This window comes from Polypterus senegalus, chromosome 12, assembly GCF_016835505.1.
Source record: "Polypterus senegalus isolate Bchr_013 chromosome 12, ASM1683550v1, whole genome shotgun sequence".
Lineage (NCBI taxonomy): Eukaryota > Metazoa > Chordata > Cladistia > Polypteriformes > Polypteridae > Polypterus > Polypterus senegalus.
The window spans coordinates 65,090,456-65,103,257 of record NC_053165.1 but is presented as its reverse complement, the minus strand read 5'-3'; the positions used below and the strand labels follow the sequence as shown (position 1 = coordinate 65,103,257).

Here is a 12,802-nt window from a genome sequence, read left to right as displayed (position 1 = left end):
ATAACATTAGAAATATCCTGAGGTTACTTGGAACAGAGTGCATATTCTCTGGGGCGTATAGCTGTTAATTGTGTAGGAATAGTGTTTTAAGTGAGCTGTTTCAAATGTGGAATTAATTGACTTTTACAGAGATTATTGTACTTTCAACAAAGGTGATAAAACAAGGTAAGGAGGTGGTGGCACTGGTGAGAAGTTTTACACATTTCTTTAGCACACTTTGTTGTTCACTTTAATTTATAAAAATCTGTTACTGTTCTGTACACAGGTGTTTAGCTGTGGAATTGCCTTCTGTTTTGCTACATAAAATGTCAACGTATTATGGTTTTTTGTAGTAAATTGAACATCTAATTGTGATGTCCTAGAACAGGGGTGCCCACACTTCTTCGGCTTGTGAGCTACTTTTAAAATGACCAGGTCAAAATGATCTACCTACATTCAACATTTATATATATATATATATATACACTCACCTAAAGGATTATTAGGAACACCTGTTCAATTTCTCATTAATGCAATTATCTAATCAACCAATCACATGGCAGTTGCTTCAATGCATTTAGGGGTGTGGCCTGGTCAAGACAATCTCCTGAACTCCAAACTGAATGTCAGAATTGGAAAGAGAGGTGATTTAAGCAATTTTGAGCGTGGCATGGTTGTTGGTGCCAGACGGGCCGGTCTGAGTATTTCACAATCTGCTCAGTTACTGGGATTTTCACACACAACCATTTCTAGGGTTTACAAAGAATGGTGTGAAAAGGGAAAAACATCCAGTATGCGGCAGTCCTGTGGGAAAATGCCTTGTTGATGCTAGAGGTCAGAGGAGAATGGGCCGACTGATTCAAGCTGATAGAAGAGCAACTTTGACTGAAATAACCACTCGTTACAACCGAGGTATGCAGCAAAGCATTTGTGAAGCCACAACACGCACAACCTTGTGGCGGATGGGCTACAACAGCAAAAGACCCCACCGGGTACCACTCATCTCCACTACAAATAGGAAAAAGAGGCTACAATTTGCACAGGCTCACCAAAATTGGACAGTTGAAGACTGGAAAAGTGTTGCCTGGTCTGATGAGTCTCAATTTCTGTTGAGACATTCAAATGGTAGAGTCGGAATTTGGCGTAAACAGAATGAGAACATGGATCCATCATGCCTTGTTACCACTGTGCAGGCTGCTGGTGGTGCTGTAATGGTGTGGGGATGTTTTCTTGGCACACTTTAAACGATGCCCAATTGGCACTAAGGGGCCTAAATGCCATGGGCTACCTAAGCATTGTTTCTGACCATGTCCATCCCTTCATGACCATCATGTACCCATCCTCTGATGGCTACTTCCAGCAGGATAATGCACCATGTCACAAAGCTCGAATCATTTCAAATTGGTTTCTTGAACATGACAATGAGTTCACTGTACTAAAATGGCCCCCACAGTCACCAGATCTCAACCCAATAGAGCATCTTTGGGATATGGTGGAACGGGAGCTTCGTGCCCTGGATGTGCATCCCACAAATTTCCATTAACTGCAAGATGCTATCCTATCAATATGGGCCAACATTTTTAAAGAATATATATATATATATATATATATACACACACACACACACTGAGTATACTTTATACATAAAATGTGTGTTGTCGTACCTTGCGTAACTGAATAACCTTTATGGCACAATAACAATTCAATACATTTATGGTCACTACAGTATTTGGATTTAATAATCTTAATGAGGGAAAAGGCTGACTCGCATAAATAAGTAGAGCCGAATAATGCAGTCAAGGAGCTTTTGAATTCAGCCGAGTGAAAAATGATGGCTGTCCGATTAGCTGCGATTTTAATTCCCTGTCCTTTCTCTTTCTCAGATCGCTTTTTGGAAGGACGTCAGTTTCGTAGTTTTTATGAACAGTTCAAAAATGCCTTTCCACATTTTCCTTCTTTGGAATAGCAATGATAGATTGACAGATCAGACAAACGTACTTTGATTATGACATTGTTTGGAGAGGGTATGGGCTGGATGTGGAACTGGAAGAGGATTTTTTTTCTCACAGTTTTTTTTTTTTTAATCCCTTCTTCAATATAAATTGGAAGGCTAACTAGATCACAGCAGGAGTTTTGCAGTAGCTCATGTATTTGATCGTGTGTGCGGGATGACCAGTGTGTTAGAAGAGAAGAGATCTCAGACTGGCCGTCCTGTATGTTAATCAAGTGGCAAATGCAATGGGGAGGATATATGATAAACTAACGTTTTAAAAAATTTTTTTTTTTTTTTTAATGCAGCGCGATCTACCGGTTGATTGCGTTTGACACATTGGGCACCCCTGTCCTAGAAGCTGGCAGAATAGAATGTCAGAAAGGCCAAAGTGTGGTCCACTCGCAGAAATGTTTATCCTCTCATTCCTAAAGATTTTAGGACAAGCACTACAATTGTTTTGCCATGCAGTAGATTTTTGAATCTCTAATCTCTATTTGTAGCTGAGCTTAATAATGGAGTAAAGAAGGAAATCACAAACAAGGAAGTGGCACGAATTTGGGTAAATGACGATCTCAAAGTACGGAGCTTCTCCCCCACTAGCGTAAGTTTTTTTTTTTTTTATTACTGACTTTTTTTTTATTTGAAAAATATCAGTTCATGTAGTAATGTTTTCCTTTAATGTTCAATTTTAAGCATCAGAATGCTTACAGCATGTCAGCTGTACCAAAAATACCTGGAATAAAAGAGGAGGAGGAGCAAGAAGAAGACGAAGAGGAAGAACTTGGCCATGCTGAAACTTATGCTGAATATATGCCAATGAAATGTATGTATTAGTGATACAAATGCTTATCTTGAGCTCTTAATACAGAGGCTGAAATATTCAAATGTTTTGAGTAATTTTAGTATACAGGATATTCTAGAAAACAATAAATTAATTGCAGAATATTGATCAGTTGTTGCATCTACAGTTTAATAACATTTCATTCTAATAAGTGAGACCCTGGTTGCGATGTCTAATATAAAAATGTATATTTTTTTTACTCCTGAAAGGGAGTTATACAATTTTAGGTTTTGAAATGATCTACTGCTTTAATGTTAACTCCTATTATAACCATGTCTTTTTTGTGTTTTAGTCTTCAGATAGTGTGTTAAGACTTGTTTGTATTTAAATACATGTGGCTCAATGTACTTGGTTTTTAAGTTAACTGAAACTGTATGTAGTTACAGGTGCATATTGGCTTTGTGTTCTTTTAGTAAATGGGATGGCAGTGAGTGTATTTTTGACATTGTGGTTACAGCCTTCCTGTGTTGCTTCTGCTTGACTTAGTTTCAATTGATTTTGTTTTTCCCCAGTGAAAATTGGCTTACGGCACCCTGATCAGGTTGTTGAAACAAGCTCTCTTTCGAGCGTTTCCCCTCCCAATGTGTGGTACCGACTCTCCATTCCTGAGGAGACTATAGATCGGGGTTGGCTGTCAGCGCTGCAGCTTGAAGCAATTACGTATGCTGCTCAGGTATAATCTGTGTTGACAAAATTCTCTTTAAGCAGACTTTTTTTTCCCTTTTACAGAGCTGGACTGGTGTATTATTAATATGGCCACATTATACGTGAAACAAATAAACTAGCCTTAACTGTAGTATTGCTGTGTTTGTCTTGTTGATCATATACAGTTATCAGATATTAATATATTGCACCTTCTTTATACAGCAACATGAAACATTCCTTCCAAATGGGGACAGAGCTGCCTACCTAATAGGAGATGGAGCTGGTGTGGGCAAAGGGCGGACCATTGCTGGCATTATCTATGAAAATTATCTTTTAGGAAGGAAAAGATCCCTATGGTAAATAAATAGCCAGAATCTAGACATTTGTTAATAGTGGACCAATTAATTTTGTATTTGTGTTTTCTGCTAATGTTTTAAAGTAAAATTGAGTTTTTTTCTATTTTAAGGTTCAGTGTATCTAATGATTTGAAATATGATGCAGAAAGAGATTTAAGAGACATTGGAGCAAAAAACATTCAGGTCCATTCCTTAAATAAAGTAAGATCTTTTTGTATTTCTAAAAGTGTTTGTACAAGAATAAGAATTATTCTTCTTCTTATTATTATTCTTATTATGTATAAGAATAAGAATCATATTAAGAATAAGAGCTTGATTCTATGTCTCTTTTTTTTATAGTTCAAATATGGAAAAATTTCTTCAAAGCACAATGGTAGTGTAAAGAAGGGTGTTATATTTGCAACATATTCTTCCTTAATTGGTGAGAGTCAGTCAGGTGGAAAATACAAGACAAGATTTAAGCAGCTTCTGCACTGGTGTGGAGATGATTTTGATGGTGTTGTATCCTTTTTATTTTTGCTGTATTAAGCGTCATCAGAAAGTGTGTTTTTTTTTTTTCCCGCCTGAAGAATATTGCAAATACGCATTATGGAAATTGATTTTTTGTATTTTTATTGAGTTTATGGACAGTCCTACAGGTTTAAAAAACTCCCACTAACCCATAAGATTTCAAATTGATCGTCTTGAGCATACAGGGCCCTTTGGTGGTAACTAAACTGCTTCTGCTGGAGAATTAATGGCATGCTTTATTTTTAAACTCTTGAGAGTATACTTTTCCCATTTTTTTTCTTTCTTTCTTGCCTGAAGAAGTGTCTTGAGTTGCCTCGAAAGCTTGCACTTTGTAATCTTTTTAGTTAGCCAATAAAAGTAAACTTTGAAGTTGACATTAGCGAAGAGGAACAATGAGGTCTATAATTTAGAGTATGGTTTTGATATTGGGCTAGCGTGTTTGTGTGTGTGTTGTGTCTGTCTGTCTCTTTCTGTAAAATAAAAAAAATCATTCTAATCCTTAAGTTCCTTAACTGGTCTCTCAGATTATTTTTGATGAATGCCACAAAGCTAAGAATGTATGTCCAATAGGTTCTTCCAAGCCAACAAAAACTGGTTTAGCAGTTTTAGAACTACAAAACAAGCTTCCTAAAGCAAGAGTGGTTTATGCTAGTGCTACAGGTAAGTGGATCTTTTGTAACTGGCTGTGATTCCTCTTTGTGCAGCTGCTTGTAGTGATTTCTAATGTAATTAGGAGATTGCAATTAGGACAGTGCAACTGAGTTTTTGCTATTGGTTTTTTACATTAAAGTAAAATGTGTTCATGGCTTTTAATCTAGGTGCTTCTGAGCCAAGAAACATGGCATATATGAATCGACTTGGAATCTGGGGTGAAGGAACTCCATTTAAAGAGTTCAGCAATTTTATTCAAGCAGTCGAGAGAAGGTAAGAGTAATTTTAGATTATTTTTTTGAATGTGTGTTATTGTGCATGACATTAGTGATGCTGATCAGTTTGGTTCAGCCATGTTTCCATTCAAGTGCTTTTTTTTTTTTAAATAATCATTACATTTATGAATTCAAGTTGTCCTTGTTTAAATGCTTTTTTCATTAAAAACATAAGAAAATCTATACATCTTCTGTACATTAGACAAATGCTGTAGCACTGTGCTAATATTTTATCATTATATTAAATCCTGCAGAGGTGTAGGGGCCATGGAAATTGTGGCTATGGATATGAAGTTAAGAGGGATGTACATAGCAAGACAGCTAAGCTTTGCTGGTGTAACTTTCAAGATTGAAGAGGTACCTCTGTCCCAAGACTACATCAAGATGTATAATAAAGCTGTTCGGTTGGTAAGAAACATTTTATACTTCTAAATTTCAGCACAGAGCAGTGTTTTTATTAAAAAAAATTGTTTTAGGTGAGCAACCATAAAAGCTTTCACGTTAAGGCTAGAGGTGAAACCAAAAGATGTAATACTCTCTGTGTAGAACGTGTATTTCTTAGGTTTTTCCCAGTAATAAAGTGAACTGATAGTCTTAACAACCATTAATCAGTAACATAAGTCTCTGTTTATGAATTCTTGTACTGTGCTGGTCCTGGATTTTCTGTGATTCTTAGAAATGTATCTATAATCATGTATTCTGAAAAGGCTTTCATTGCTTTGGGCATTTTCAGTGTTGTAATTAAAGTATAAATGCAGACAATTGTCATTTTTTTGTAGATTTTCGTCTAGATTATATGGCCCCCATGTCTGTCGGTCATTTAGATTAATGCGAGTACGAGCAGTAATCTGTGATTATGGGAGTTTTTTTGACAGTTTTGTTATAAATATTCATTAAACAGCTATGAGGTTATTGATATTAACTCTCAAATCAATGCCAAATGTCTTGTCTGGATGCCGAGCAGTAGTATTGTGACTTTAGGGTGGCGTATGTAGGTGGATCAGTATGAGTACATAAAGCAGAGCAACCAGCACTGAAACTACCAAAAAGTAATAAACATTAATGAGGATACTCTGAGTAAGTCAGTGCAATTTTACTACTGTAAGATGTGCAGAATAAAGTGAGTTTGTTTAATAAAAATGGGAATACGGTGCACCGTTAGTCTCACTTGTTCTACAGTATTTGGATAGTCCAAAACCAACCTTGACTCAGGATAGGAAGCAAATTTAAGTAATGATCTCTCGGCGCTCATTTTAGATGAATAACCTGGAGCATTACTTATCACTTGCCCTTTTTGAAGAGTACAAGTGTAATATCTAAAAAAAAAAAAAAATCTGTAGTAGCAAGAGCCTGCATTTTGGTCTGAAGACGTACAAATGTTTTGGTCCATATTTTATAACTAGAACCTTGACGTTTCACTACTGTTAATAGAGGCATATCAGTATATCAGTAAAGGTTACTCTAACCCCACTTGCCCAAAACCCTTTTTTTTTTTTTCTCTTTTCTCCAAATGTGATTTTTGGCACTGCTTTAATGTTGTACCAAGACTGTAGTTCTGTTGGGAGAAAACCTGACATACATACATCTTTTTGTGGCATTTGTCAGTGGGTGTCTGCTAGAGAGAAGTTTCAGTTGGCTGCCAATCTCATGGATGCAGAACAGAGGATGAAAAAGTCAATGTGGGGACAGTTCTGGTCAGCCCATCAGAGGTTCTTCAAGTATCTCTGCATAGCATCCAAAGTGAGCAGGGTGGTTCAGCTGGCTCGTGAAGAAATTAAAAACGGCAAGGTGAGTACTACTACTTGGTAGCTTGCTGTCCTAAGAGATTATTTATTAAATTAACAGTGACTGAAAACATTATCTTTTATCAAAATGTTATGTCTAAAATAGGTGGTGTGGCTAAAACATAAATATAAAAATTTTTATTTTTTTGTTTTGCTCTTGTAGTGTGTGGTTATTGGCCTCCAGTCCACTGGAGAAGCTCGAACACTGGAAGCACTGGAAGAGGGAGGTGGAGAACTGAATGACTTTGTCTCCACTGCAAAGTAAATTTACTGTTTAAATTCTTTTGTTTTAATTGATACTTATATAGTTTTTGGCTGTTCCATGAAAATTAGGTTTGATGTTTAATTCATTTGTTGTGAGTGTTGCTGATGAGCAGTAGAGCAAAGTGGTCTTTATCTTAGATTACTGGATAGCCACAATTGTTAAAACTTGGGGGTGGGGGAGGGGGGGGATTACTTTCACTTAGTAAATCTTTGTTGTTTATGTGTAAAGATTTTTTTTTTTAACCAGTTAAATTTGATATGTAGGTGGACAGTAATATAATTGTCAATGGTCAGACCAGCAGTGATTCACTTTGGAAATACTGTTTTATGTAATAGTTGTTTTCTTCTCTTTTTCAAATAGAGGGGTCATGCAGTCCCTTATAGAAAAGCATTTTCCAGCTCCTGACAGACAGAAGCTCTTCAGTTTGCTGGGAATTGATTTATCTTCCAAGAAAACTCCTCCTCCCAGTGATAAACCCTCCAATGAAGCAACAGGCAAAAAACGCAAAGGTGAGTTAAAACTTGACATGTCCACTTGTTTGTGACAAATTTTGGTTTGCCCGAGTTGAACTGTGTACTTTGAAAAATGGGTAAGGTTCTAATTTAGGTATAACTTCTTTATTTATAGGTATGGATGTAAAAAAAGAGGCCAAGAAGCCGCGCAAATCGGGGGGTCTTGGTGGCAGCAGTTCAGAGAACAGTGACAGTGACTCTGTTTCTGAAGATGAAGTAGACAGTGACAATGACAGTTTCAAGTCTGTCAGTTCTGGAGAAGATGATGAGGATGATTTCAATCCATTTAGGGATGAATCTAGTGAAGATGAAGAGGATGGTAGGTAGCAGTTTTTTGGAATAGGCACTTGTATTGGGTTAAAGTGGGATTAAGCAAATGACAAAGTAATCCCCTGAGATGACCAGGCTTGTTTCTGCAAGGCTAATTGCAAATTACTTTCACAAAGGCACACAGTGTGTTTTAATACATGTAACATTTTATTTAATGGTGTAGATTCAAATGAACATGACTAAGCATTTAGCTGTGCTTTAAAACATTAATTAGCCATTCCAAAAACAGGCAAATAAAACTAAGCAAGAAGGAATTAATTTAAGGCGGCTGTAGAGCTAGCCACCTGTTCAGACTGGTTGCACTGGAATCCTGCAGTATCCCATCAACACCAAGGTTTTGCCCCATCCAGTATCACTGTAAAGAACATCATTATACAAATATGATGAATTTTGTGCATGGCAGTAGTGTACTTACGGCCTAATAAAAGTTTTTGACATATTAGCTGATTTCAAATAGTAGAGTAACTCTTTATTTTTTTCCTCTCTAGACCCTTGGCTGATTCGAAAAGAACATAAGAAAAACAAAGAGAAAAAGAGCAAGAAGAAAAAAAGTGTAGATCCTGACTCCATTCAAAGTGCCTTGTTAGCTTCTGGTCTTGGATCAAAACGACCGTCCTTTTCATCTCAAGCTGTTAAGTCCACTTCTAGCGTCGCACCTTCAACTGGTAAATATACATTGAAAGGACTGATACCTAGTAGATTTTGTGTTAGTCAGGCTTCTATCATGGTAATCACTTCTGAAAATGATCATCCACGTGTGTTTTTAGTTAAGAAAGAAAGCGACACTAGCAGCTGTGTGACGAGTCAGGATGCAGTGGAGGCAGCTCAACAGATGAAACGAGAGCTGCTTGAAGAGCTGGAAAAGCTGTCTGGAGACTTGCCCCCAAATACTCTGGATGAACTGATTGATGATCTTGGTGGCCCTGATAATGTGGCTGAGGTGAGGTGAATTTGTTGAAGTTTCATTTTTTTTTATGCAGTACTAACTGAACAGGCTCAAGAGTTAGACAATTTAATAGTTATTTTGAAGCATCAAATTGCACTCTTCTCAATTAATTTTGATATGTACAGATGACTGGACGCAAAGGCAGAGTTGTAAGCAATGATGATGGAAGCATCTCCTATGAATCTCGGTCTGAACTGGATGTACCTGTTGAAATTTTGAACATTACAGAAAAGCAGAGGTTCATGGATGGAGAGAAGGTATGATTAAGGAATGTCTGTGTATATATTTGAGTGTGTGTGTGCGCGCGCAGCTGAAGCCCTGCTCCCACTATTCTTAAGTATGCACATACCTCTTTCTGACACAATAATAATGTAGACTTCCACCCAATGACTCATTTAGATGAAGTGTGTCACAAAACACTACTGGGACACCTTTATACCAACAATAATATGCTTGCAGAATGTCTCAATGTGATTGCCAAGTCAGAAGTTTTTTTTCGTTCTTAAATCTAATTCTTTTCTGGACATTCTTGCATGTGTTCAGACCATTTTGTATAAAAAGCCCAATTTTCCCTGGGTTCAAATTAAAGTTCTATCTTTAAGTATGTTTTCTTACCTTAACGGGTTTATACTACTTCTAAGACTAAATAAAATGGCAAACTCCGATCATTATAACTTGTTTCTTTCAAGAACATTGCCATAATCTCTGAAGCAGCAAGTTCTGGCATTTCTCTGCATGCAGACAGAAGAGTCCAAAACCAGCGGAGGCGAGTGCACATGACTTTGGAACTGCCGTGGAGTGCTGATCGAGCTATTCAGCAGTTTGGTGAGCATGGATATGCATGAAATGCAGAGATTAGAGCTGGGTGCACTGCATTGGTACTTTGCATTACTTTTACTTTCTGGTCAGTAGTATTTTGTGGAGTACAAATGATTTATTTGACATTGTAGCAACCTCATAAAAAGAGTAAATCTTTGCATTATGCTTTGTGACATTTTGGCAGAATTCTTTTAAGTAGGTGTTCTCTTGCACATTGAGCTATACAGTCATATGCTTGCTGTTTTTAATTTGATTCTAAAGCACCAACAAACTTGATCATTTGAAGAGCTTTCTGCTTCTATCAGTTTCAACTGTGCAACAGAGAACACTATTTGTTAAAATATACTAATTTAGTTCCTACATCCTATAGGAAGGACACACAGATCCAACCAGGTGACAGCCCCAGAGTATGTGTTCCTTATATCTGAGCTGGCTGGTGAGCAAAGATTTGCTTCTATTGTAGCGAAAAGGCTGGAAAGTCTGGTAGGTTTCTTTTGTATATTTTAGTGTGTATGCTTTAACTGTAGTAATGTTACTTAGCAGGGTGCATTCTTTAAATAAAAATAATATCCATTCCAGTACCAATCCTGTCCATGAAACGTTTCACAAATCCATCAAGCTTGTTTGGCTTCTCGTTCATTGTGTTACTTTTATGGTGAAGTCCTTAACTAGTTGTTAATCCATTGATAAGCTTTATTCACTTAATGATGTTTTTACTAGATATCTTCAGTAATGTTTTTCTCCCTCCTCCTAAATGTGTGTGGTTGTGTGTGTGTTAGGTAAAAAAAAAAGAATGGAGTTCTGTTTTTTAATTTTTGCCTAAAATGTCACCATAAGCTATGTCACCCTGTGATCCTGATTATTTGAGAATGTTCAGAATGATAAATTATTGTTTACTTGGGACATTAGAAATTTATTGAAATTGTTGTTGGCAATTGAATTATGAAATAAAAATGTGTTGGCCTAACCCATTCAACCTGGGGTTAAAGTAAGCCATTGCCTATCTTGAGTGTCAAAATACATGGCTGGTGTCAGCATTTTGCATCTGGCTGTAAAAACAACACCCCCGAGAAAATTAGGGGAGTATCAGCAGAGAGAGTGCATGAAAATGTTGGCATAAAAAGTGGATATATCTTTATAATAGTTCATTGTCTCATACAGTTTTTATCTTGAATTAATGATTTGATGAGCTTTTTCCATAAAACAAACATGAACTGTATTATGATAAATTCAAAGCAGGTCCTAAAACCCATCTATGTAGGCCCACATATTGTTGACGTCCTGTTTTGATACAATGCTGTACTTAAACCTTTCAGGGTGCTCTCACACATGGAGATAGAAGAGCTACTGAATCTAGAGATCTAAGCAGATTCAACTTTGATAATAAGGTAACAATTTTGATTTTCAAAATCTGGTGTTAGAATTCTGACTTTTTATTTTTAGTGCTTTCTCCTAATACTTTATTTAACTCATGTGAGACTTTATAATGTAATGGTTGTGTATTTATTTTTTTCTGCAGTATGGTAGAAATGCTTTGGAAATCGTCATGAAGTCTATTGTAAATTTCGATTCTCCTATTGTGTCTCCTCCTGCAAGTTTTGAAGGGGATTTCTTCAAAGGTAATAAATTAAGGAACTGTACAAAATTAGAAATTTTTGCTGCTTGTCTTAATTTTTTTTTTCATTAAAAATTTTTTTTTTTTTCTTCACTCATTTCCTCTTTACAGAAATTCGGCAGGGATTAATAGGTGTTGGCTTGATAAATGTGGAAGATCGTTCTGGAATCCTCAGCTTGGATAAAGGTAACATCTTTTTTTGGTATATTTCACAATTTGTGAGGTTTAATACATAATGCTTTTAGAAAACATTTTAGACATGTGATATGTTTAGTGTTAAATTATTTAAACAGTTTTTCCTTTGGATAGATGCATGCTAAGAAGAGTTTAGCACGGAGTTATTCAAAATGTGCTGTACAATTGGAGGCCCTATGCAGTTACACTTAGTATAAAAATAAGAATGAATTTGCTGATATAAGAAATATAATTGGTTACATTTTTTGGCAATCATTGCATTTCATGTTACTTTTATACAAAATGTAGTTTCATCTTCATGCAGGTTGGGTAATGTCTTTCCACAGAGTCATAAATTAAATTAACAAAACCTTCCATAATTCTTCCTCCTGCCTCTGTGGCCAAATGCAAAATTTGAATTACAATAGGCTCAAATCTACCAGAGTAGTAAGGTTTCAGTGATAGAATAATAATAATGTAATTTTAATAATAATATAAAGGACTTTAAACTTGTGCTTTGACAATTTCCAAAAATAAAGTGTAATTTTAGCTGTGGTGATCGGAGACTTCAGTTTCATTTTAGCAACCTGTTTGTTTTGTAGACGCTGACATCTGCTTGTATTGTGTGTATTTAATGATGTATATTGTAGAAAGTTCATGGTGCTAGCTATGAAAGGCACTAAACCTCAGGCAAACTCTTTTTTTGTAGATTATAACCACATTGGCCGATTCTTAAATCGAATTTTGGGCATGGAGGTGCAACAGCAGAATGCACTATTTCAGTACTTCTCAGATACTTTAAATGCAGTTATTCAAAATGCAAAAAAGAATGGAAGATACGACATGGGCATTTTAGGTGAGTCTGAGCAGCTGTCAGTAGGAGAACCACTTGAATGAGGTTTGTATAAGCACACGAAGATCGAGATTGTATGCTTCATTTTTTAGATCTCGGATCAGGAGATGAAAAGGTTAAAAAGTCAGATGTCAAAAAATTTCTCACTCCTGGATATTCTACATCAGGTCATGTGGAGCTCTATACAGTAAGTTTTATTTATTTTAATGAAAAGTTTTTCTACCAGTAGTGCTTTGGTTACATTATGTAGCAGA

The 12,802-nt window shown here is 36.3% G+C and overlaps 1 protein-coding gene across 4 annotated transcripts in view; it reads left to right on the top strand.

Annotated features, from left to right (window-relative positions):
- Positions 1-12,802, top strand: part of sbno1 (strawberry notch homolog 1 (Drosophila)) — a 30,446-nt gene that overhangs the window by 10,496 nt on the left and 7,148 nt on the right. For 3 of the 4 annotated variants that reach the window (XM_039771992.1, XM_039771990.1, XM_039771991.1), the window contains exons 5-28: positions 130-165; positions 2,473-2,573; positions 2,666-2,795; positions 3,326-3,486; positions 3,681-3,814; positions 3,925-4,015; positions 4,154-4,315; positions 4,849-4,984; positions 5,143-5,248; positions 5,505-5,658; positions 6,856-7,038; positions 7,198-7,295; positions 7,660-7,808; positions 7,927-8,130; positions 8,630-8,806; positions 8,909-9,081; positions 9,213-9,344; positions 9,777-9,912; positions 10,277-10,389; positions 11,223-11,294; positions 11,426-11,525; positions 11,633-11,707; positions 12,405-12,551; positions 12,641-12,735. In XM_039771992.1, the coding sequence (XP_039627926.1) occupies positions 130-165; positions 2,473-2,573; positions 2,666-2,795; positions 3,326-3,486; positions 3,681-3,814; positions 3,925-4,015; positions 4,154-4,315; positions 4,849-4,984; positions 5,143-5,248; positions 5,505-5,658; positions 6,856-7,038; positions 7,198-7,295; positions 7,660-7,808; positions 7,927-8,130; positions 8,630-8,806; positions 8,909-9,081; positions 9,213-9,344; positions 9,777-9,912; positions 10,277-10,389; positions 11,223-11,294; positions 11,426-11,525; positions 11,633-11,707; positions 12,405-12,551; positions 12,641-12,735 (3,065 nt within the window). The remainder of the gene's footprint in view (positions 1-129; positions 166-2,472; positions 2,574-2,665; positions 2,796-3,325; positions 3,487-3,680; positions 3,815-3,924; positions 4,016-4,153; positions 4,316-4,848; positions 4,985-5,142; positions 5,249-5,504; positions 5,659-6,855; positions 7,039-7,197; positions 7,296-7,659; positions 7,809-7,926; positions 8,131-8,629; positions 8,807-8,908; positions 9,082-9,212; positions 9,345-9,776; positions 9,913-10,276; positions 10,390-11,222; positions 11,295-11,425; positions 11,526-11,632; positions 11,708-12,404; positions 12,552-12,640; positions 12,736-12,802) is intronic. The other variant, XM_039771994.1, reaches the window with a different exon arrangement.